Source organism: Cervus elaphus, chromosome 3 (assembly GCF_910594005.1).
Source record: "Cervus elaphus chromosome 3, mCerEla1.1, whole genome shotgun sequence".
NCBI classification, from domain to species: Eukaryota; Metazoa; Chordata; class Mammalia; order Artiodactyla; family Cervidae; genus Cervus; species Cervus elaphus.
Window position 1 is genome coordinate 38,965,977 of NC_057817.1, and position 27,247 is coordinate 38,993,223.

General features: G+C 34.7%; 1 protein-coding gene across 3 annotated transcripts in view; it reads right to left on the reverse strand.

Annotated features, from left to right (window-relative positions):
- The window catches only part of CNTN1 (contactin 1), a 392,609-nt gene that overhangs the window by 154,424 nt on the left and 210,938 nt on the right, over positions 1-27,247 (reverse strand). For all 3 annotated transcript variants that reach the window (XM_043886892.1, XM_043886886.1, XM_043886903.1), the window contains 4 exons: positions 13,348-13,484; positions 11,924-11,956; positions 3,987-4,119; positions 93-265 (listed from right to left, as the gene is read on the reverse strand). In XM_043886892.1, the coding sequence (XP_043742827.1) occupies positions 93-265; positions 3,987-4,119; positions 11,924-11,956; positions 13,348-13,402 (394 nt within the window). In that variant the 5' untranslated portion in view covers positions 13,403-13,484. The remainder of the gene's footprint in view (positions 1-92; positions 266-3,986; positions 4,120-11,923; positions 11,957-13,347; positions 13,485-27,247) is intronic.

The window sequence follows — 27,247 nt, forward strand, 5'->3', positions numbered from 1 at the left end:
CGATTTCTCTTTTTTTGATTAATTCTTCTGATAGTGTCTAAATTTTTCTTCACCTAAATGCACATACCCATTTTAAAGTCACAATTACTTACATCCAAAACTCAGGGTTGCTTCAGTGCTTCTGACCATCCCATAGTTATTAGACGCTAAACAGTAATATATTCCAGCATCTTTCTGTTTGTCCGGATTGTTGATAACAAGGTTTCCTCCTACCATACTGTACCGATCACTTGTCAGATCGATATCCCCATTATTCATTCTCCATCTATGAAAAAATAAGTAAATGCCATATCAAAGGTCAAGAGGACTGAAATCAGTATACTGGGAAACACTGTTCTAAAATAATATGAGTACAGCTCCATATGAAAGAAGATGATTAAGCAGTTGACTCAGAGTGGTATTTCTTCATATTCTATAATTCCATGTCTCTGGGCTCATGATTTATAATTTAGTTCAGGCACAGAAAGGTAAATGTTCAAGTATATGAAATATTTCCTTTTTTAGCATGAGGCATTCCAAAGGACAAATATTTCATTGAATTTTGCTACATAAACTGGTTTCTTAGCAGATATACATGGATCATAAATGATAACCATTTATGCAGTAGTTAGATTCCTGAATAAATAAATGTTATATAAATATTTAAAATATTCCTATAGTAGAAATAAAATATATCAATACAAGATATCAAAGTATAAGATATAAGACTTCAAAATATAAGATATCAATATCAAAGTCATTTTTGAATAAAATTTCGTTTTGAATAAAACAAACCAATAGAAATCAAGGTTTTACTCAGTTATGTCATATTCTGACCACTAGAGGTCGATCACACCATTTGAAAATGGCTAAAGTCAACTGGGTCTTGGTTCCAGGCCACAGATACATTATTGCAGGTAGATTGATGGTGATGGTGAATAAACTAACTAGAAACAGGAATCTAGAATCTAACAAGAATCAGGAAACTTTCATGGTGAGATGATGAGAGGATTGCGTATATAAAATAGTTTTCAATTAAGCTGACCACCTGCATAATTTTATAATCATTCTCTATTAGGGTTAAGGTTTCATGTCTTCTGCAGTGTTCTAAGACAAGAGCTATGTCAACCAGTGGGCTGTGGCCCCATCATTCATATCCTGGCTGCAGAATTCTGATTAGGGTAAGCATCTTGCCAGAAAGGCCTAATAATTTTATAATATTTTTAATAAATCAAGTTACTAGAACATTTTTAGTTTTAATTTTTACAGTGTGGGAAGTAATTTAAAAGCAAACACAGAAAACCATGCTTTGCTTTTCAAAACCTACCAAATATCAGCCCTATGAATAAATCATTCCCTTCATCCTAGCTGATGGCAAAATTGTCCCTGCCTGAACCATCCAATGTCGAGTCACTTAGCATTTACCAAGGCAGTGGTTTCCCTTGTGAGGCACTAGTTATATCAAAATATAAGATATCAATATAAATTTCTCCCCATTATGTTCACTCCAAGTTTTTATTTCTTGTTTTAACTTCTTCCCAGTAGGTCTGATTCTGCTCTTGATGTCGTTTAATGATAAATTTTGCTGTGATTAGGTAAGTTCACTCATTTATTTAATTTTTCAGAATATTCACCATTTTTATAATCCCTTTCACACAGCCTTAAATACAATTTTTATTAGAGTTCTTGTTATTGTGGGAGACAGGGCAAGATAGTGAAAGTCTCAAGACTGATAAGTAAAAAAGTTCCCTGTTTTATCTTTCATGATGTTGCGATGAATAACAAATTATCACAGAACATACCATAAATATAAAAGTACTATGTGAATGACAAATTGCATGATTACTAAGGTTAGTATGGCTTTCTTTGAATGTTAAGTAAATTTTCATCATGGCAAGTGTTCTTTTGTCAGACAAGCTACATCATGAGCTGAATAAATTTTTCTTACTTTGCTGTCAAATGTAGACCATCTTCACAACAATTAAACATCTACTTCTTCCCATCAGTGTTCTACATTACTGTATAGATAATAAGGGCATACTTGCCCTGGGGACTTAAATGCATATGCAGTCTGTGGGAGGAAGGTGGTGATACATTTGCCAAGCAAAGTTTTGCTTCTTACTGTTATTTTTTAAATTGTGGTAAGAAAACTAAATGGGACTGGAGGGAGGCAGATGTAAGGGGGTGTTAATAAGTACACAATTTTAGTGATGTAAAACTTGGCTTCTTACAGTCTCTATGGTGGAAGCAGGGCAGCAAAGAGAAGCACACGTTCCTAGACACTATCTGAGAACAACCACTTTCTGTTGTTTTATTCTCCACGGGAGCCTGGAGGCTGATTTGCTTAGGTTCCATGTGTATGAACGTTAAGAAAAGAGAATCACAGAATAACCATCACTGAAATAGCTTTTGAAATACTATCAACCTGTCTAGATAGATGAATACTGAAAAAAAATTATATGTTTCCTTGAAAGTCATGAAATCTTTGTTTCAGTCTTAGATCTGTGATTTACTAGTTCTGGAGCAAGTCAATTTACTTATATAGGACACAGCTTCCTTTCCTATAAAATTCTGTACTTGATGTAAAATTCTGTGCTTCTCTAGAGCCTGTCATTAGCTATACTATGCCAAGTCCAAGGTTATGTATGTAAACTCCCATCATGGACGACTTAAGGGTAGAAATAAATCTAGCCCATCAAATATTTTCAGAACAAATATGCTACTTATATAATTTATAGAATATCCTCTTATATTGCACTCCAAGATGGTGATTTTGCATATAAATTTATATTTTATTTTAAGAAAAATTTTGCAATTATAGTTAGAGGCAAGAGGAAATGAGTTCAAGTATAATGAAATGAAAGGAAGGGGTATTCTTCATAATAACTTTTTAATAGCAATGAAAAGTTGTTTTTCTATCCATGAAAAGAAAAATCTACTACTAAAATCAACTTTGTTGAATGACAACCTTCAATTAACTCTGGTGATATGAACACATGAGAGCCCCAATTTCCCTGTCAATTGCTTGCTTTGTCTTCATGGAACCAAAATCCATTGGCATTTGGTTAATTTTAAAATCTTATTCTTTATGTCAGACTAGAAACTGTTAGTATATTTTTCTGAACACTCTGAAGCAAGAAAACTGACTACTACTTTTTATTAATTTATTTTTGATGGTGCTAATAGGTACTCCAGAAAAAACATGAAGAGATATATAGACTGTCTGATAGGTAGAGTCGTTTAAGGAATTTGTTTTGTTGTCTGGAATATAGATTTGAGACTACTGAAAAATGGTGTTTTCTAGAATTATCTATGTAATATGCTCTTTAAATGTGATTAATATAGACTATTATCTGTCATCTGTATATATGAGTTATCTAGGCTAATATATGGAGAAGGAAATGGCAACCCACTCCAGGATTCTTGCCTAGAGAATCCTGTGGACAGAGGAGCCTGGTGGGCTGCTGTCCATGGGGTTGCACAGAGTTGGACACGACTGAAGTGACTTAGCATGCATGCATGCATTGGAGAAGGAAATGGCAACCCACTCCAGTATTCTTGCCTGGAGAATCCCAGGGACAGAGGAGCCTGGTGGGCTACCGTCTATGGGGTCACACAGAGTCGGACATGACTGAAATGACTTAGCAGCAGCAGGCCAATAAATACAAAAACAGTTTATCCTCAAGTGCGTATATTTAAATTCTGCATTTTTTCATGTAACCATTTTCTTACTTAATAGTATGATCTCCATTAGCCAATTTTTAAGTGGTAATGTGAAATGGTACTGGCAGGAAATAGGAAGCGAATTATATGCATATGTTTAAGAAAACTATTTCAGTATTAAACAACTTTTTAAAAATTAGCTGTATGACAATATTTTTGATAATGACCCAAGATTTTGTAGAAAGCTTTAGGCCATAGGTTTCTCTATAGATATAGGATCACAGATGCTGATCTGAAATCTTAGTCCAACACTTCATTCTGAAAAGAGCAATGGGGTACGTTACTTGTAAACTGGGAAAGGGCTGGCTCGTGCCCTGCAGTTTAGCGAAACTTTTCCTTCCGGTGACTCCTCTGGATAAATGGTATTGATTGGTTGTTCTTCAAAAATTGGTCCAAATCCTTTGTCTTCCTCAGAAACTATAAGAAAAATAAAATTATTTTATATTCCTTTATTTTAGAAATCAAAGAAAATTTGACTACATTTAAAAAGGTTTTTTTGAAAGAAAGGTCAGAAACATGGGATCTCCAATGTCATTTGAACCAAAGATGTTTGCCTCTATAATCCTGAGGAAAACGTTTAGGTTTATTCAAAATTCTTTTCTACTTATCTCTCATCATTTTCTGAAAAGCACTCTGTGTTGCCATGCTTAACTAATTAGTGCTTCTCAAACAAGCCATGCTTTCATGCCTCTGAGCTTTTTCTGTTTCTGGAACCACCATCTCATTTCTCTTCTCCCATCAAAATTTGTACAATCCTTAATGACAGTCATAAAGTTAGCTCCTTCAGGAAGCCAACTCTCAAACCCCTCCGAGTTTTAGTAGGTCCACATTCTTATAACTCCCTAGCAGGCTTATGGTACTTAAGACAGCTGCTGTGATTCCTGATGCAATTTTCTGTTTTACTAGATTGCAGATGCCTGGGGAAAGGTTTACTAGATCGCAGATGCCATAATTTCTATACCGCACTCTCCTCCACAGCTGTCTAGCAGTGTGGAACATAATAATTGTTTAACAATTTTTGAACAATAGAATGAATATATTTGTAGAAGTTCTGAGGAAATGGGTCCTTTTCTTGGGTCAGTTCTTGTTTTGTTTTTGTCTTTAAACATGTGACCAGCACTGGTAGCATCTGGAACAATCCGTAAATTACCAAACAATCCATGAGTTATCAGTAAATGGATATGGGATCTGGCCAGCTGGTTTAAAATCTACCATAAAAATACCAGTGTTGAAGCAGTTGTTCCTGACAGCGTATCCTCTCTGGAGAGGAGGTGTGACACCTCACAGCAGGATGAGGAAGAGAATCATTCACATGTCATCAGTTTGGAACCTTTTTTATAGAGCCCAGCGAAGAGCCAGATGCTCCAGATGACTTCATACTTATATATATACATATATATATGGCTAGAAAGGAGGAATATTCTTACATGGGATCATTGTAGGTCTCTGCTTAATCAAAAGCTATGGTTCACACTTCCAATTTATTTTTTTAAGAGCAAGTGTAAGGCAAATGTCATACTGAAAAATTGGCTGTTCTAACATTAAACTTGAGGATAAGAGCTTTCTTCCAGTTTCTTTTAACAAGCAGTTTAATTACATCATTTAAATCTTGCCTTAGTGAAGTTTATTAGTATTTTTGGAAAAATTATTTAATATCTCCAAGCCTTGATATCACCCCTTATAAGATGGAGATAATATTAAAACCTACCTCATTTGACTATTGTGAGAAATTACATTGAGACAACCCACATTCTCATGAATTTGCCAATCTTTTCAAAATTTAATTTACATGTCTTACATATATCACCGTTTAGACTAATTCCAAAAGTTTCAGAAGCCAAATTTTATTCATTCTTCTAATTCTGGTGCCACAAGCATCATGTCAATACACATTTATGTGTACACAGATGATTAATAAAAATCCTCAGCTAGCTTCTCCCAATATGAAGAGTATTAATTTTCCCAGTATTAATTTTTCTAAACTGACCTGAAGTATTTCAAAGGGAGAAGCCTCATTTTTAGTTGGAATTTGCTGAAAATGCCATTCAAGAATTTATGGATCTCAGTTATATTATATAGCATCATCCTATTTCAGATCACAGATAAATCACTGGATCAGAACTGGAGGAACTAGAGGAAATGGGATTTAGCTCAACATTGGTTTCCTAGCTGTTGTTTTATGCAAGTCATTTGTTCTATATGGTATTTACCTCCCCCACCCCCCCAAAAAAAAGGAACTGGGGCATGTGCCCTAAGGTCTCCATAGGCCTACTGCAACCATAAGTAAGAAGATGAATGCAAGGTGTTCACAGAAGTCACTTGCTAATGATTTTTGAAGTCCTGCTCTAAGCTGTTTATTTCCATATACTTGAGGCTAAAAACTAGAAATACTATAATGTTTTCTGCTTTGCTTCTAATAATTACCTGATGATGCCCAATGTTTTCTGGCCTTTAGGAAGTAATAGCCTGACAGGGAAAAATGTAATGAATCTCAAATCCTTGATAACAAGACCTTCATTTGTATGTAGGTTCTAGATTTTTCAGCCTCACAAAGAAATAGCCTTGGAATCATCTATGATAAAAAGGGCTTCCTGGGTAGCTCAGCTGGTAAAGAATCCACCTGCAATGCAGGAGACCCCAGTTCGATTCCTGGGTTGGGAAGTTCCCCTGCAGAGGGCTACCCACTCCAGTGTTCTTGGGCTTCCCTGGTGGCTCAGATAGTAAAGAATCCACCCACAATGTGGGAGACCTGGGTTTGATCCCTGGGTTGGGAGGATCTCCTGGAGCAGGGCATGGCAACCTACCCCAGTATTTTTGCCTGGAGAGTCCCCATGGACAGAGGAGCCTGGTGGGCTACAGTCCATGGGGTTGCAAAGAGTTTGACACAACTGAGCGACTAAGCCCATATCTATGACATTAGCCATGTGATATTTCTTCTCCCACTTGGACAATCTCATGAATTCTTCTTTGAATCTCTGTCAATTGCCCAGCTTTAGTAACTGGAGCAATTTAGTAACCCTGCTGCTTTGGAGCTTCTGCTGTTTCTTCCCAATTCACACAAAAATGCTTAAAAAGATGAGCAGTGAAGTTCATTTTTATTAACATATTTTGATTCTCTTCTTGAAGGTAAAATGAATACTATTCTCACTTTGACCCTTGATGAATAATGAGTAGGGTGACAATTTTGAGCAATTTTTAAAAATTTAAACATACTAGTTATTCAGAATATTAAAATAAATACATCTTAGGGGAGTTTAAGCTCATGAATATCTTCTAAATGCATTGTATTTATATACAAGCTTGATGATTATGGTATTACTATCATTATTAACAGAAAAGATCATCAGATTTAAAAAGGAATGAATGTTTGGTGCAATTATAAAACTTAAACAGATGTCCACTTATCTACACTGGATTAGATCTTGAATTTCCACCTGTTACATTAGAGGTAACATAAGAATTTTAAATGGTCTTCTGTGAGGTTACAGTTTAATGAACTAGAGGTTTTGGTTGTCCTTAATTCAGTCAATAACTTCATTCAGACCTTGCATATGGTGAAGAATTTTGAGACATAATTTCAAAAGCATGATCCATAAAAGAAAAAAAAAATGATAAGCTGGACTTTATTCAAGTTTAAAAGTTCTGTTCTGTGAAAGACACTGTTAATAGGATTTTAGGTCTTCAAGATTAGAGATTTTCCTTAGGTCCATTTCAACATACATTGGAGAATTTTGGAATAAGTAGCAAATTGGAAGTACTTTCCACTAACTAAATATGTACCTCACTTAATAATTGTGATCACATGCAATTTTACATAATTTGGACTCATGTCAATAGGTGCACAGTTGCATTAACTAAAGATTCTTTAACAGTATTGTATTTCCAATGTAGAAATAGCGAATCCTGGCCTGTCTAGCATTTGCTTCTGGTAGTGAGTCCTCTGGTAGTGTCATTATCTCCTGCATTGCAGGTCAATTCTTCACCATCTAAGCCACCAGGGAAGCCTTATAGGGATTATAACAATCCTGAATTTTCAATTTAATTAATAATTTGTTAATTTCCTTAAAATAACTAGTTTTATGACTTTGAAATAGTTGAGTTTTGTTCATTCCTAATTGCCTTGATTATTTCAAATATTGTATGGTGCCTTGAAATACAAAGACAGCTGCACATAAACATACATCTGTGTGGAGGTAGAGGTTAGTTGCACACTTGCATATCTTCATAAAATGCATGGTTTTAAATGTTTCTTTTGATAGCATATCTTTTGATTTCAAGATATGTAATTTTGAGATAAAAATTCATCAGCTTTTAGAAAACTGAACATATGTTCCTTCATCATGATCATAAGGCATATTTTTTTTCTGGAAAAGATATCAGCAATGGCAATTTCCATTGAAAATAATGAAATGCTACATGTTAATAATGATCAGCCTGTATCTATTGATTGGCAAACCCTCTACTGATTGAAGTAAAGATAAAACACTTTGAGGGTGAGTTGGGTTGAAGTATATAGGCCAAACTGAATATTATCAGTGCCCCATGCTATTTTATTCTCAACAAATGCTTTTCCAAAATTATATGCAGATATTTCCAAGTGCTCCATTTCCATTTGCCCTTTACAGAAAGAGACAATGAATCCTTTAAGTGATAAAATATGAAACTAATTTCTAATAAAACACTGAATTTTTCCATTTTGACAAAATATTATATTTAAGATATTTCCTTTTGCCCATTTTTAAGAACAAAAGGAGAATATGGCACATTTGATATCACATTTGTGCCTAGTTAATATTATTTTATAAATGTTATAAAATGTTAGCATATATTTATAAATTTTATAAATATTTCTTGCTTTTCTAATATTTTCAAGCCTGAATAAAATAATGTATTTCATTAGGTGGTTTACCAATTACAATATGCATTTTATTTTGAGGACATATTTGGGCTCTTGGGAGATAAATTACTCGTCACCAGCTTCGAATTGCTTTGGTATGCTCAGTGTTAGTTTCTGAATGTCAGCTTCATAACCCCCTTGAAGACTATCCAAGTCCATTGCTCTGTTAGTTGAGCTAGGGCACTCGGATCCAGAAAAAAGAACTTTCAGGGGTAATACAACACAAGGTTCAGCAAAGGATCCATTAATAGAAGCATTATAATCTCTGTTAACAAAAATTAAGTTATCCACTGCTTTTGTTCTAGGGCAATGGAAATAATTAGATGACAAATTATCATGCTTTGGAAGTATCATGAGGTTAAAGGGTACAGAAACAAATGGAAAATATGTTAACAAGATAAGGTTGTTTTTAAAACATACGCTCTTTTTTGGTGCTAGATATAGTCTTCTAAAAAGGAGCACACAGTTATATAGATAACTTCTCAAGCTAGTTGAAAAAATTACTTCAAATCATTCTTTGATTTACTCAGTACAAATTTATTTTCTACCATATAGTGGTCATCTATTGCAGAAGTAAGTTCATTTCTTAAATTTGATCAAGAAGATTAACAGAAAGGCAAAAACTGCTACTTTTTTTCAGTAACATTCTCAGTCTCACAGTTAATGTAGTCAGTTAGTGTATGATCTTAAATGAAATACTTCACCTCTTGCTATGTAGAGATGATCCACTGTAACCTTGCTATCCTATTTTATCTCTGGAAATTGAAAGTATAATTACAATTTGTGCTTGAGAGTTGTTTTTATTCATTTTATATTCGATGAAAGAAATCCTATTTCTATTTCTGTAATATGTCATCTTAATCTGTTAGTTTTCAAACATAATTTTACATAAGTATGTTTTAATGAGAGTTTCAGGAAGAAAGCAATGAGAACAAAATTTTAGCAGAGTCTAATATTTGAATTTTTACAGTGTTTACAATATTCAGTGGATATGGCCTGGGGAGTGTTGTAAGCCCTCTTAAAATACAGTAAACTCTCTAGATGAGAGTTTTTACAATATTTTAATTGTACAATATTTAAAATTTTACAATATTTAAATTGGCTCAAAGCATTATTATTATCTCTATTTTCAAACATTCCTCACTGATAAGAGAATAAGGACATTTAGGGCTTAGGCTTTGAATACTCTGGTTCATCAGTTCTTTAGTCTCATGGGTAATAGGTAACAGTGCAGCAGTATATCATAGCTAAAATATAACAAGTTGGTCTTGAGAATGTCCAGGAATTCAGTTATTAGAAGGAAAATTAAGATCAGGTTATCAGAATGGTTAAGTTGACTAAATTTTCCTTGCATGATTTTATTTGCCTAAGAAGAGCCTTTCACAGTTATTAATGACAACCACTTCCTTGACCTATCGTTCAGCCTCAAAGCTCTAGACACTGTGTTTTGCATAACAGTCTGGGCATCTGTTCACACCTGCCTTATGTCTGTCTGTGTTTGCTGCCATAAGCCAAGGAATGTTTGGGATGTGTGTGTGTGTGTGAGTCGCTCAGCTGTGTCTGACTGTTTGTGGCCTCATGGGCTGTAGCCCGCCAGAACTCCTGTCTATGGAGTTCTCCAGACAAGAGTACTGGAGTGGGTTTCCATTCCCTTCTCATAGGGATCTTCTTGATCTGGGTCTCATGCATTGTAGGTAGATTCTTTACCATCTGAGCCACAAAGGAAGCCCAGTGTTTGGGGTACCAGAAGCTGAAAGATGAAAGGAAAGCGCTTTCCCATACAGGTTTCAGCAGAAACCTGACTCTTAATCTCCTTTCTTTGGGACATCTCATCTCAGAATGTGAGACAATAAATTTCTGTTGTTCTAAGCCACCCAGTTGGTGGTTTTATTATAGCTATAGCAGTCCTAGGAAACGAATATGTCCATTACTGGTGTGCTGCAGTCCATGGGGTTGCAAAGAATCAGACACGACTAAGGGACTGAACAAAAACAACACACACAATCATAAGCTGCTGAAGTTCAATGAACTAGCCTTTCTCAGATTTATTTGACAATGAAGTCCTGCTAACATCCTGCAGAACAAGTGTTCTTTGAATTAACAACCTAACGCAGTCCATATTTACCCACTTCTGTGCTTTATTTGTTCTACTTCCTCTAAGAATTATTTCCATTTCTAATAATTGAAATACTTCCAGTTTCCCTTGCCTACTAGCTCCATCATGAAATATTTATTAATTCCTCAATTATTTTAAAGAGCCTATCATATTTTTCTTATGAATTTGTTATCCACTTACTTTTATTATTCCTTATTATATGTAAGGTTCTTGAAATCAATGAGCATACATCATTGATCTTTATATAGCCTAGACTCACACTATATAGGCTAACTCACAAGGAAACAACAGAAATAGCTTTGATATGCTTCTTGCTGAGACTTTCCTTTCTATAAATCCCCTATCGATGGAGATTCTGACTCACTCTGGCATGAAAATCTTTCTTTGGCATGGAAGCAATAGCACTGATTACTCAGTGATTCTTCCTAATTACTCATTCTCCTACCACGATGCTGTCGCTTTCAATGATTACCAGTTTTACCATGTTTATCGAGCACCTACTACGTAGGTCACTGTGCTGTAAGCTATCATCACATTATTTTTTTAGTGTTCACAAGAATCCTGTGATTTTTACATGTTGGAAACATAAGTATCATAGAAATTAAATAATTTGTACAAGATCACATAGTGAATACCACGTTGAATATGTAAGTCCAGACTGATCTTACACTAGACTCTATTTTTTCTAGTCTATATTTCCAGCAAGAACTATTCAGTGGTTGAAATATAATCTAAACTATCAGGATTGCTAGTTAAATTTAATGAAGGATAAACAATAAATTTTTCATTATCTGGATTTCTAATTAAACTGAATTTTAAGGTCCCAAGCTTATTAACTTTAATTCTCCTTCTTGCAGCAAAGCAGAAGGCTCTCACAACAAGCTAGAATTTTACAATATTAAAAATATTGCTGCAAAATTAAGTACTACAGGATTATTATAAAACATGAAAGAAAAATACAGGTTGCATTGAGTATATTCTATCCGCTACAGTCCTCCACTTGGCTGTTTGCTTGTGGTGTATCTATTCATTTATTTTGGTAATCAAATAAGTTGCATGAAGACCTCAGATAAAACATCTACAAAATTTCCAAGTGCTCTAATTGTAACCACTTGCTATAAGTTTGAAAACTTAATAGCTTAATGTAGGGGTGAAATATGGTTTATTTGAAGAAATCTATTCAAAAAGTTACCCTTTCATCAACTTACCTCCATGACCATACCTTCTGTGCCATGTAAACTCTAAAAAGAAAAAAAAAATGACAAAAAAACAGAAAAAATTAATCCCAAAGCTGTTCTTCAAGTTTTGATTTCAAATGTTACTCAAATAATGGAGATATTAGTTAATGAAATTAGATTATCAGCTCTTCACCGTTAAGGCTGAAGTATGACCATATCTTTGGAAATATTTATTTCTTATCTTTGCATTTTTATAATTACAGCACTAAAATTTTAAAGAATTGGCATGAATTTTCAGTGCTAATAAGATCTTTGCTTTCTTTTATTCATAAAGGTAGACAGCAATAATAACCTTACCACAAATTTTTCTTTATTATATTTAAATGATATATATGCATATATGCAAATAGTTCTATATGTGTGTATGTATGTATAATTACTGTTTATATCAGTAAAATTCTTAAGTACTGATAATAAAATTATTACTTTTTTATTCTGAAGTCATAATAAAATTTACTCCCCAAAGTAAAATAGCATTTTTATTTCCTTAATAATAATTAAGAAATACAATAGGATGCCCATCAAGTTCATTATTAAAGCAATCAAATGAAGTTTGTAAATGAAAATATGAGAGCCATCTATATCTTGAACTTAATAGCAACTCAACAAGTGCTGAATTAAGGTAATTGAGACAGAGGTATCAGAAAATATTGTTAGAAAACACACTGCTTCAGATAAAAATACAATGTACCTTTAGAAAATATTCTTGAATTTTTCACACTTATCTTTGAAAAATAGAAATATAGTGTTTATTTATCCTAAAACTACAGTAGACTTAAAACTGCATTGTTATTCTTAAGTCCTTGAAAACACTGTATATTATTTTTGAATTGTTTTTCAAAAGATTGACTAGCCAATAATAAAAATTAAATTATATTGACTTATAAAAAATAAAAGTAACAAAAGCTTAAAATCCATTATATTCTAATATTTTACTATATTTTACTTTTATGTATACTAATGAGGTTAAGTCGATTTTACCCCTATAGTGAACATACTATATAATGGTGTGTTGTTGCATAACTTTTCTCCCACCACCTTAAATGGTTTCAAGTTGAAAATGACAATAGTATGACAATTTACTCTGTAGGAATTGACAAATGCTACAGCAGGGATATTTTTTTCCCTCCCAGATATTCAGATTTTAAACATTTACCAGCACATCACTATGTAAGACTGATTGACTTAAATCTTACAAAAGTTTAATTGAAACTAAAAAGAAAAAAGAACAAAAGTGTCAGCCTTTATATATATGCATTTACTTGCCTGACCCAGATGGTAAAAGAAAATATTAATTCTGAACTTTACACACCAGATTCAATATAGTGAAAAGAATATTTATTACATTGACATAAATTGTGGAAGTTATATGTTATATACAGGATATTTCTTACCTGATAGACAAGTTTTAAAAGATATTATTACAAGGAGACTGAACAGCAACCACATTTTGACCTTGTGTTCAGTAGAATTTAGGTTCAAATTTCAAAAAAAATCTTTAACTTTATGGCAGTTGGATAATATTAAACACCTGCATAAAGAGAAGAGAAGGGAAAAGAGGAAAGATAAGAAAAAGGAAAGAAAGGGAATAGAAAATATTCATCATTTGGAGTCAAAAATATTATCAATTCTATTTTATTTTATATTACTTGTTTGTAGAATAAGTTTTAGTTTATTTAAATCCATTTGTAAACATCATATTGTAATGAAAAGAATTGATTCGGTATCAGGGCTTCAGCTTCTTCCCAGTGCTGACATTGTAAGAAACATGAGTAAGTCACTGAATTGACATTTTTTTTTAAGTTTTTAATAATTGAGCACAGTAACATCTTTTTACAAATAGCAGAGTTGTGAACATTTCAATGTCAACTATTTTACCTGAAGATTAAATTGACCTGAAGTGCTGGTAGAAAGATTTAGTAAAATATATATTTGTATAAGAATTTCCCTAGTAGCTCAGCAGTAAAATAATCCCCCTGTAATGCAGGAAACCTGGATTCAATCCCTAGGTGGTGAAGATTCCTTCACAAAGGAAGTGGCAACCTACTCCAGTATTCTTGCCTGGAAAATCCCATGGACAGAGGAGCCTGACAGGCTACAGTCCACAGGGTCTCAAGAGTTGGACATGACTTAAAAACTAAATCATCACCACAACCATATCTGTATAAGAATTTTTTAAATTCATAGACATTATACAAGAGTTATATGTTAGCATTGCCTGTTGGTGGTTTATGGAAAATCTTTGCCAGAAAAGCTAAATTTTTAAATGTCAAAGTATATGATTGATAACATGTTTATTCCCTTTATCTGCTTTCACTTCTTTCCTTTATTCGTTCAACAAAATATAAATAATTGTTCCTTATAAGAGAGAAGCTAGGTTTTGTGTGTCAAAATCTTTAAAATTTGGAGAGCTGTCCTTAAAGATAAGAAGACAAAAGTATTAATATAAACTAAGCTACAGAGACTTCTCTGGTGGTCCAGTGTTTTAGAATCTGCCTTGCAATTCAGGGGACACAGGTTCAATCCCTGGTCGGGGAACTAAGATCACACATGCCATGGAGCAAATAAGCCCATGTGCCATAACTACTGAGTCCACTCACCACAACTAGAAAGTCCATGAGCTGCAATGAAAGATCCTGCACTACACATGGAGGATCCCACATGTAGCAACTAAGATGCAACACAGCCAAATTAAAACAAATACTAATAAATAAATAAACTACGCCACAAAACTATGCATCAGTCTAAGTAAATATCTTGCTTTTATAAAATTCCGTAAAAACTTCTGACCACATGATTATACTGGTTTCAAGGCATCAAAATAGCTTCATTTTAGTGAGGGGCTCTTTGACTTAAGCCTCATTATCTTTGTAGATCCATCTGTGACCAAGCACACAGATAAAAGAATCAAAAAGAAAGACATTCTGCAGCACCCCTCCTTCCCCGCAGCAGGAATGAACTAGCGAACCTGAACAAGAGACCACCTCCGCCCGCCTGTGTCAGGGCAGAAATTAGACACTGAAGAGACTGGCACACAGAAGCCAAATAAACAAAGGGAACCGCTTCAGAAGGGACCAGTGCAACAGATTAAAATCCCTGTAGGAAAAACAGACTACACTGGAAGGGGCCTATAGATATCGAGAAGTGTAAGCTGGAACGAGGAGCTATCTGAAACTGAACCGAACCCACACTGACCGCAACAGCTCCAGAGAAATTCCTAGATATACTTATACCTCTCTTTTTTTAATTAAAAATTTTTTTTTCTTTTCTTTTCTTTTTTATTTTTTCTCTTTTATTTTCTTTTAAAATTCCCTATTACTCCCCCATTACTCCTTAACTTTCATTTTCATATATTTTTATAATTTTTTTAATTAGGAAAAAAAATTTTCACTGGGTGAAACCTTCACAATAAAAAGGAACCACAGACCTCCAGGATACAGAAAACCCACTCCAGACACAGCAATCTAAACGAGATGAAAAAGCAGAGAAATACCCAACAGGTAAAGGAACATGAAGAATGCCCACCAAGTCAAACAAAAGAGGAGGAGACAGGGAATCTACCTGAAAAAGAATTTAGAATAATGATAATAAAAATGATCCAAAATCTTGAAAACAAAATGGAGTTACAGATAAATAGCCTGGAGACAAAGATTGAGAAGATGCAAGCAATGTTTAATAAGGACCTAGAAGAAATAAAAAAAGAGTCAAATAAAAATGAATAATGCAATAAATGAGATCAAAACCACTCTGGAGGGAACCAAGAGTAGAATAATGGAGATAGAAGATAGAATAAGTGAGGTAGAAGATAAAATGGTGGAAATAAATGAAGCAGAGAGGAAAAAAGAAAAAAGAGTCAAAAGAAATGAGGACAACCTCAGGGACCTCTGGGACAATGTGAAACGCCCCAACATTCGAATCATAGGAGTTCCAGAAGAAGAAGACAAAAAGAAAGGCCATGAGAAAATACTCGAGGAGATAATAGCTGAAAACTTCCCTTAAATGGGGAAGGAAATAGCCACCCAAGTCCAAGAAACCCAGAGAGTCCCAAAGAGGATAAATCCAAGGCGAAACACCCCAAGACACATATTAATCAAATTAACAAAGATCAAACACAAAGAACAAATATTAAAAGCAGTAATGGAGAAACAACAAATAACACCCAAAGGGATTCCCATAAGGATAACAGCTGATCTATCAATAGAAACCCTCCAGGCCAGAAGGGAATGGCAGGACATACTTAAAGTAATGAAAGAGAATAACCTACAACCTAGATTACTGTACCCAGCAAGGATCTTATTCAGATATGGAGAATTCAAAAGCTTTACAGACAAGCAAAAGCTGAGAGAATTCAGCACCACCAAACCAGCTCTTCAACAAATGCTAAAGTATATTCTCTAGACAGGAAATGCAGAAAGGTTGTATAAACGTGAACCCAAAACAACAAAGTAAATGGCAATGGGACCGTACCTATCAATAATTACCTTAAATGTAAATGGGTTGAATGCCCCAACCAAAAGACAAAGATGGCTGAACGGATACAAAAACAAGACCCCTATATATGTTGTCTACAAGAGACCCACCTCAAAACAAGAGACACATACAGACTAAAAGTGAAGGGCTGGAAGAAAATATTTCATGCAAGTGGAGACCAAAAGAAAGCAGGAGTCGCAATACTCATATCAGATGAAATAGACTTTCAAATAAAGGCTGTGAAAAGAGACAAAGAAGTACACTACATAATGATCAAAGGATCAATCCAAGAAGAAGATATAACAATTATAAATATATATGCACCCAACATAGGAGCACCACAATATGTAAGGCAAATGCTAACGAGTATGAAAGAGGAAATTAATAGTAACACAATAATAGTGGGAGACTTTAATACCCCACTCACAACTATGGATAGATCAACTAAACAGAAAATTAACAAGGAAACACAAACTTTAAATGACACAATGGACCAGCTAGACCTAATTGATATCTATAGGACATTTCACCCCAAAACAATCAACTTCACCTTTTTCTCAAGTGCACACGGAACCTTCTCCAGAATAGATCACATCCTGGGGGGGCCATAAATCTAATCTTGGTAAATTCAAAAAAATTGAAATCATTCCAGTCATCTTTTATGACCACAGTGCAGTAAGATTAGATCTCAATTACAGGAAAAAAATTATTAAAAATTCAAACATATGGAGGCTAAATAACACGCTTCTGAATAACCAACAAATCATAGAAGAAATCAAAAAAGAAATTAAAATATGCATAGAAATGAATGAAAATGAAAACACAACAACCCAAAACCTATGGGACACTGTAAAAGCAGTGCTAAGGGGAAGGTTCATAGCATTACAGGCTTACCCAAGAAACAAGAAAAAAGCCAAATAAATAACCTAACTCTACACCTAAAGCAATTAGAGAAGGAAGAAATGAAGAACCCCAGGGTTAGTAGAAGGAAAGAAATCTTAAAAATTAGGGCATAAATAAATGCAAAAGAAACTAAAGAGACCATAGCAAAAATCAACAAAGCTAAAAGCTGGTTTTTTGGAAAAAAAAAAAAAATTGACAAACCATTAGCAAGACTCATTAAGAAACAAAGAGAGAAGAACCAAATTAACAAAATTAGAAATGAAAATGGAGAGATCACAACAGACAACACTGAAATACAAAGGATCATAAGAGACTACTACCAGCAGCTCTATGCCAATAAAATGGACAACTTGGAAGAAATGGACAAATTCTTAGAAAAGTATAACTTTCCAAAACTGAACCAGAAAGAAATAGAAGATCTTAACAGACCCATCACAAGCATGGAAACTGAAACCGTAATCAGAAATCTTCCAGCAAACAAAAGCCCAGGACCAGATGGCTTCACAGCTGAATTCTACCAAAAATTTAGAGAAGAGCTAACACCTATCTTACTCAAACTCTTCCAGAAAATTGCAGAAGAAGGTAAACTTCCAAACTCATTCTATGAGGCCACCATCACCCTAATTCCAAAACCAGACAAAGACGCCACCAAAAAAGAAAACTACAGGCCAATATCACTGATGACACAGATGCAAAAATCCATAACAAAATTCTAGCAAACAGAATCCAACAACATATTAAAAAAATCATACAACATGACCAAGTGGGCTTTATCTCACGAATGCAAGGATTCTTTAATATCCACAAATCAATCAATGTAATGCACCACATTAACAAATTGAAAGATAAAAACCATATGACTATCTCAATAGATGCAGAGAAAGCCTTTGACAAAATTCAACATCCATTTATGATTAAAACTCTCCAGAAAGCAGGAATAGAAGTAACATACCTCAACATAATAAAAACTATATATGACAAACCCACAGCAAGCATTACCCTCAATGGTGAAAAATTGAAAGCATTTCCCCTGAAATCAGGAACAAGACAAGGGTGCCCACTCTCACCACTACTATTCAACATAGTGTTGGAAGTTCTGGCCACAGCAATCAGAGCAGAAAAAGAAGTAAAAGGAATCCAGATAGGAAAAGAAAAAGTGAAACTCTTGCTGTTTGCAGATGACATGATCCTCTACATAGAACACCCTAAAGACTCTACCAGAAAATGACTAGAGCTAATCAACAAATATAGTAAAGTTGCAGGATATAAAATTAACACACAGAAATCCCTTGCATTCCTATACGCTAACAATGAGAAAACAGAAAGAGAAATTAAGGAAACAATACCATTCACCATTGCAACAAAAAGAATAAAATACTTAGGAGTATATCTACCTAAAGAAACAAAAGACCTATACATAGAAAACTATAAAACACTGATGAAAGAAATCAAAGAGGACACAAACAGATGGAGAAATATACCGTGTTCATGGATTGGAAGAATTAATATTGTCAAAATGGCTATACTACCCAAAGCAATTTATAGATTCAATGCAATCCCTATTAAGCTACCAAGGTATTCTTCACAGAACTAGAACAAATAATTTCACAATTTGTATGGAAATACAAAAAACCTTGAATAGCCAAAGCAATCTTGAGAAAGAAGAATGGAACTGGAGGAATCAACCTGCCTGACTTCAGACTATACTACAAAGCCACAGTCATCTAGACAGTATGGTACTGGCACAAAGACAGAAATATAGATCAATGGAACAGAATAGAAAGCCCAGAGATAAATCCACAAACCTATGGACAACTTATCTTCGACAAAGGAGGCAAGGATATACAATGGAAAAAAGACAAGCTCTTCAACAAGTGGTGCTGGGAAAACTGGTCAATCACTTGTAAAAGAATGAAACTAGAACACTTTCTAACACCATAAACAAAAATAAACTCAAAATGGATTACAGATCTAATCATAAGACCAGAAACTATAAATCTCCTAGAGGAAAACATAGGCAAAACACTCTCCGACATAAATCACAGCAGGATCGTCTATGACCCACCTCCCAGAATATTGGAAATAAAAGCAAAAATAAACAAACGGGACCTAATGAAATTTAAAAGCTTTTGCACAACAGAGGAAACTATGAGCAAGGTGAAAAGACAGCCCTCAGATTGGGAGAAAATAATAGTAAACAAAGCAACAGACAAAGGATTAATCTCAAAAATATACAAGCAACTCCTGCAGCTCAACTCCAGAAAAATAAATGACCCAATCAAAAAATGGGTCAAAGAACTAAACAGACATTTCTCCAAAGAAGACATACAGATGGCTAACAAACACATGAAAAGATGCTCAACATCACTCATTATCAGAGAAATGCAAATCAAAACCACAATGAGGTACCATTACACGCCAGTCAGGATGGCTGCTATCCAAAAGTCTACAAGCAATAAATGCCGGAGAGGGTGTGGAGAAAAGGGAACCCTCTTACACTGTTGGTGGGAATGCAAGCTAGTACAGCCACTATGGAGAACAGTGTGGAGATTTCTTAAGAAACCGTAAATAGAACTGCCATATGACCCAGCAATCCCACTCCTGGGCATACACACCGAGGAAACCAGATCTGAAAGAGACACGTGCACCCCAATGTTCATCGCGGCACTGTTTATAATAGCCAGGACATGGAAGCAACCTAGATGCCCATCAGCAGATGAATGGATAAGGAAGCTGTGGTACATATACACCATGGAATATTACTCAGCCATTAAAAAGAATTCATTTGAATTGTTCTAATGAGATGGATGAAACTGGAGCCCATTATACAAAGTGAAGTAAGCCAGAAAGAAAAACACCAATACAGTATACTAATGCATATATGTGGAATTTAGAAAGATGGTAATGATAACCCTATATGCAAAACAGAAAAAGAGAGACAGATGTACAGAACAGACTTTTGGACTCTGTGGGAGAAGGCGAGGGTGGGATGTTTCGAGAGAACAGCATCAAAACATATATATTATCTAGGGTGAAACAGACCACCAGCCCAGGTTGGATGCATGAGACAAGTGCTCGGGCCTGGTGCACTGTGAAGACCCAGAGGGATCGGGTAGAGAGGGAGGTGGGAGTGGGGATCGGGATGGGGAATACATGTAAATCCATGGCTGATTCATGTCAATGTATGACAGAAACCACTGCAATGTTGTGAAGTAATTAGCCTCCAACTAATAAAAATAAATGAAAAAATAAAAATAAAGTAACACGGTAACATAAAAAAAAAAGAAAGACATAGTCTGCTTGCCCTTAAAAAGTTCACAGATTGACAGGAATGCTTATGTGTACACAGGTCAGTGTAGGGACTTGTTTGGATCTACATATTAAACTTGAAAGCATGTTAATCATTTTCTAAAAACACTGCAAAATATGTCTCATATGGACTTGTGGTGGCACTGTAAGAAATTTTAAAATATGCCAGGGCATTAGAAAGAGACTTCTTCAACTGAGACACAATAGGCTCTTCAATTTGAAAACAAATGAAATCATTTTTTCAAAGAATATGTAAGAAATAGGATATAAGAATCTCATGTCATAGAATTGAATGTAAAATATAAATTAGAGCATGAAAGCAATTCTGAAAATACCTAATGTTATCATTATCAATATATAAATATATTTAAATGCTATCTAAAGCAGCCAAAATAAAATGGTAGTGTTTCTTGCATCATAATGACATGTAGAGTACCACTTATTTTTTTAAATGTGATGGACTTTAAGACCATATTTACCCCCTTTAATTTGCCAGAATTCAAGCATTTTCTGAGACTGGTAAAAATATTTAGTGTTACTACATGGACCAGGATAAATATTTTTCCCTTTTGGTGTATAGGTTATTTTTCAGTGAAAAATAATTTATTTCTTGAAAAAAATGAGTTGAATGTTTAGATCAAACATAGTAAAAATGAGCCAGTGGAGCAACAGGAAAATTTTTAAATATCTTTGCAAGAGGAAAAATATTCAACAGATAATTTTTAAATACCAAGATTGATTTATGACCAATTTATTTCTCTTGGACATTGGTAAGAAGATGAGAACTACACAAATGTATAGATTGTATTAAGTCTAGACTTTTAAATTTAAATTTTATTTTATTTCTTTTACTAAACAGAACTGATTAGAAAGGAAGAGAAACAGGTAAATAAAGGTGAAGAATAAAGATAAATTCCTTCAGGAGGCAGGGGAATCAATTAAATGACCTAAAGAAGAATTCAGCTTTTTATTTTGTTATCATTAGTATTCAAATATAAACCTAAATTAAAAATTTTGAAACCTGTACACATTATTTATATCTCTTAAAGTTTAAGAAAATGGACATTTCCGCATTTTCTCAGCCCATTGGTTTCTAATTCTTTTCACTGAGATATACACAATAATTAAGATGAGTTCCTCTAATGAGGAAGGGAGAAAGGCAAACAACTATGCCAAACTGCTGTGTCAATCAAACAGTTCTCTTTGTAAAGATCAACTTAGAGAATATATTTGCAAACATTTTGCAAATTACAAGGCATGTGCAGTTTAATGTGTCAGTGATTATTGGATTTTAAATAGTCCAAATTTATCAATTAATAAACCTAAATTGATAATAAATAATTCTAAATAATAATGTTACATACTAATAATATTCATCTTAAGAGCAAGGGATGCTGCTGCATTTTTTTTATTGACTGTAGAGGAAGCAATACTGACCAGAGAGAAAAAGAATCAGATAAAATTAAAAGAACAATTACTCTGAAGAGTATCCTTCAGATGATTAATTTTGACAAATTATGTGAGTGAGATCTTGGTCTGTTTACCTTATTAACCATATAGGGAATCTGGGAAAGAATGAGGGCAGGTCTAATGGAAGAGTAACTATGAGTGAGCAATTTCAAGAAACTAAAAATAAGATACAGAAGAATTTTCTAGGTCAAGGATATTATTTATTTCTTTCTTAGACAATACCCACAGTATATGGGAGCCTGAGGTAAGGCATAGTCAAAGGTAATCCAGAAAGTCAGCCAGATCTAGTCTGAAACTTGGCTCAACCTCTCTTTAGCTTGCAACTTTGGGAAAATTACTCAAATTCTGACTCATGCACAAAACATGAAAAACAAATGTGCATTTCATAGAACTCTTGCATGTGTCATGTAAGATTATGCACGTGAAATGCTTACTGTGAAAGTAGTAAATAAATATTAACTATTATTCTTCTAGGCCTTAGGGCCCATCAGGCTACAAGAGACAATGACATATTACTTGTTTATTGTTGTGTCTCTAATGCCTGGCACTGAGAAGTCATTTGATATATATTTATTGAAGAAATGAGTGGACCATTCCATAACTGTATTTCAAAACACTTGCCACAAACAAATTAAAATTTAACTTTAGTTCCTTCAAATAAGCATAGAATACTTACAATAGGTAGTAAAGAATATTTCTTACTGGGGCTCTGGTCTCCATTACAGATTATTACTGCTTATATATATATACCCTAGAAGAGGATCGTCTAAGTAGCAATATTTTAAAGCATTTTTAGTATGCATTTTATTGAGTTTTATTGACTGTCTTCCAATGTCAATATTTTCATTCTTGTCAGAAGGAGACATTTTTTATTATCTTGAGGCAAACTATCTTTTCCTTCACTCCAAAATATTGCCTATTTCAATAGGACAGTGAGTGATTATCCTGGCAGCATGTAATTTATTTTATTTAATGGATTTCTTTCTGTTTCAGTATAAAAGCATCTCTCACATCATCTTCTGCTACTGATTTGTTCTGTTGTGTCACCAGTTATCCCATCACTTGTGACTCCTGATCCCGTCCTCTCAGACTGCAGCAGAGGAGAGGGGGCAAGGCTGAGCCCACACTTGCTAGTGCAGAAGAAATAGCTCTTCTTAATTCCCCCTTGAGGACCTACCACTCAGCAATCCGCAGCCAGCTCCCAGCCCCCACAGGCCTGAAAGTGTTGTAGCAAGTGAAGTGGCATAAGAAGAAAACAACTCAAAGATGTGCCAATAGAAGTAGGCCTTTTCTTCTCAAGATCCAAAAGAGCAGAATGACCAGAACCTGGGGATGCATTTCTGTCCACATGCCATGCTGTCCTAGAAAACAGCTCCCTGGTTTCTCCTCTCTCCCCGAGGCCTTTTCACCAGGTCCTGCAGATGGCTCATCTCACAACTTAACCACAGCTCTTTAGGTGTCTAGTGACTGGTGATTCCCTAACATGTATTGGCGCTATAGTATTCTCCAAACAATTCAACATCCTTTACTAAGACACTTACTTATGTATTTTAACAACTACAACAACAAAAATATAAGGCGGCAACACAGGGTGACAGTCTCTGTCTCCTTCCTTCATGCTCTCTTCTGTCTTTCCACACTTTCTTTTCCCCCTCTCTCTCTTTACTTTAGATGATGCTATGGTTCTCCTTTGAAAAATCTGGTCCATATCTATGTATGCATTTTTCTGCTAGACAGACATCATCTAGTTCTTGTCTTGTTTTGTTCTGTCATGAGATATTCCATATAAATTATTTAAAAAATCTTCAACTATACATTAGCAAACATTTAGCCACTAACAGTTATTCACAAAGTATTTAGTACTGCTATATAATCAGAGTTTGCTCCAACAATACCAATAAATCTAATATTTCATTGAACTGATGCTTCTATAGGCATTTACATTGAAAGACAACAAAATTTAGAAATATGGATAAAATATTAATATGTAGTAGCAAATGGTGGCATCTCTTTTAGAAAGAAACAAGATTTGGCAGGATTTCAGAAATCTATTCTGATTGATCCTCAACAAAGCTCATAAAAGGTCATGTTAAAAATATTTAACCTAAAATTTTACTTATGATACCCATCACTCTGCTCTGGTTCTAAGGAACATTTGCCATGAATTTCAGTTTCCAGAAAATAGAGGAAATTTGTTTGTGCTGAGCTCAGATTATCCTAGGGGGAAAGACATCAATATCTCTTACTCTACATTTTAAAATCAGGGAACACTTTGTCCTCAGACTCAATCTGAAAATCTGCCTCTGCCGCACCCATCACTTAACCTTCCTGAGGTGTCAGTTACCCAGTCTGTAGAATGGAAATTCAAGTTCATTCTTCAGAAGATTATTGTGAGGACTAAATTATGCATGGGGCTTCCCAGGTGGCACAGTGGTGAAGAATCCACCTACCAATGCTGAAGATTCAAGAGATGTGGGTTCAGTCCCTGGGTCAGAAAGATCCCCTGGAGAAGGAAATGGCAACGCACTCCAGAATTCTTGCCTGGAGAATTCCATGGACAGAGAACCCTGGTGGGCTACAGCCCATGGGGTCACAAAGAGTCATACACGACTGGGTACACACACACAAATTATGCATGCATATAGGCACACATCTGTGTGTGTAAGTAAAAGCCTTTGACTTGGTTACATTGTGGTTCAGTCACTCAGCCCTGTGACATGTGGACATAATAGAAGTCAAAACACTGAAGTGAAATTAACTAAAAATCTCCAGAAATAAAGTCAGTATTTTTGTTGTTGTTGTTTTCTTTGTTTTTTGGCTGTGTGGCATGTGGGATATCATAGTTCCCTGACCAGGGGTGGAATCCATGCCCGCCGCAGTGGAAGTGTGGAGTCTTAACCACTGGGCCACCAGGGAATACTCCAATTAGTTTTGAATTTAAAATATATGAATGTTTTAGAAAAGGGATATTATATATTTTAAAAGTCTTATCTCTCAGAAAGGGGATACTGTATATATTATATATTAAGCACTTTCACATCAATATTATACTGTCCCAGTATAATTTTCAGATGATTAAAAACAACTTAAACATAGGCATAACTTCCTCTAGCTACATAATTACATATTTTAGGAGGTCTTCTTCAGCCTCTACTTGCTTCTTTAAACTCTATTATCAAATTATTATTGTCTCAGCTTAAAGCTCTATTATCAAATTATTATTGTCTTAGTTTAATAGTTTTTCTGCAAAGTTATTAATAGTGTTTTAGCAGCTTACAGCTGTGATTAAGTATATTTAGTAAAAACTTCTGAAGAACATACTGTTCTAAGCCAAGTAATAAAGTACACACCCAAGAAAAACACATTTTTTGAAAATGATTATAAACAGTATCCTTCTCTTCCAGACTAAAGTCAGACACTGTTCAACTAACAGGTAGGATGTGATAGTTTTCAGATTGCAACTACATTAGCTGCTAAAATCCCTACTACTTGATTGTGTGTGAAGTATATGTAAAAAGAGGAGCAAAATAATATGTTTCAAGCATTTTAATAAATATAAAATTATTGGACTGTGAAATTAATGACTTGGAGGCTGCTGAGGGAAAGAAAAAATCTGAAGGCTTTTTAAAGATATAGGTATTTACTGAGTGTTGACAGCACACCCTGAATTTTACAAAACAACTGATTGTTCATATTTTTAGATAATTGAATTTATGATTAAATTAATTACTTGCTTATTTCCAAAATGATGTAATGCCTGTAGAAGGATTTAAAAATAATGCAATCCTATTCATGATATTTTTAACATATAAGTTTTTGTCAGCACATTATGTCATGTAGGATTAATTGATATGAAAGAAGGGTGAAAGTATTAGTCGTTCAGTCATGTCCTAATTGATATGCTTTTTGTTGGGGTAATTTCAAGAAACTGTCTCTTTTATATGATAAATAAAGTCCTACAGAATTTTGTCCCCCATTTCAGGAGTATGCATGTGTGTAGCTAGACATCGCTTGAAATTCAAGAAAGTAGAGAAAGTCCTTGTTGAGTTGAAATTGTCTCCCTAATGAAACTGACATGATGCCAATAATACATCATTATTTTGTTTCAAATTACAAAACTGAGATGATAATGGAAAATAGAGTAATAAGCAAATGAAGTGGTAAGATTTCTTGATTATTTGCAATTCCCAAATTATTGATTTTGGGTGAACAATGAACAAGGGAAGGGTTGCTTTGTCAAGAAAGATTTAAAACTCAAACATATACCTGTGGGATTCTACTCAACCTCTTTCTCATCAGTGTATTAATAAGTTTATGAGGGAGATCAAGATGACAGAGTGGGGGGATGCTAGGCTGACCTCCCACTATGATCACATCAAAATATATCTACACATGGATCAACTCCTGCTGAAAACAACCTGGAGACCAGCAAGAAAACCTCTCCTACAACCAAACCTTTAAAGAAAGATCCACATGGAATCAGGTAGGATGGGAGAAGAAGTGAATGGGTCCAGGATCCAAGCCCTTAGCAGGAGACACAGAAGAGGAATGGAGATATCCCAGGCTCAGGGATCTTCCCCAGGAATCGAATCACATATAAGACACCTCAGTCCTGGATTCAGATTCTGGTAAGATGAGTTCCCTTAGCAGGTTTGAAAACCAGTGAAACTTACCAGAGAGCTATCAGAAACAGAATTTTCTCAAGAAGCATGCATGCAGATGCTTGCTTACTCCCAGTTGCAGTGCAGAAGCTGTAGATTGAAAATTGCCTAAGCTCTGACCAGTTTTCTGTGATTGCCCCAGCATGTACCTTGGCCCATACCTGGCACTGGCTCTAGCCTTTCTGGCACCGATGTTGCTCTCCATTAGGATGAAAGCTGCCATTGCCAGTAGACTTCACACAATTAGGATGAAACCAGCTCAGATACAAACTTCAGGGCTTCTGCTCCAGCACCTGGGGCACCAACTCTGCCTTTGATAGGGGCATGACTGCCATTTAGCACAAGAGAAGCCTTGGTTTAAACCTGGATCTGGCCCTAGCCACTCCTTCTTCTGATCAATTACTTTAGAAAAACACAATAACAGAACTAAAAATTACACTAGAAGGAACTAAGCAGAATCGGTGATGTAGAAGAATGCATA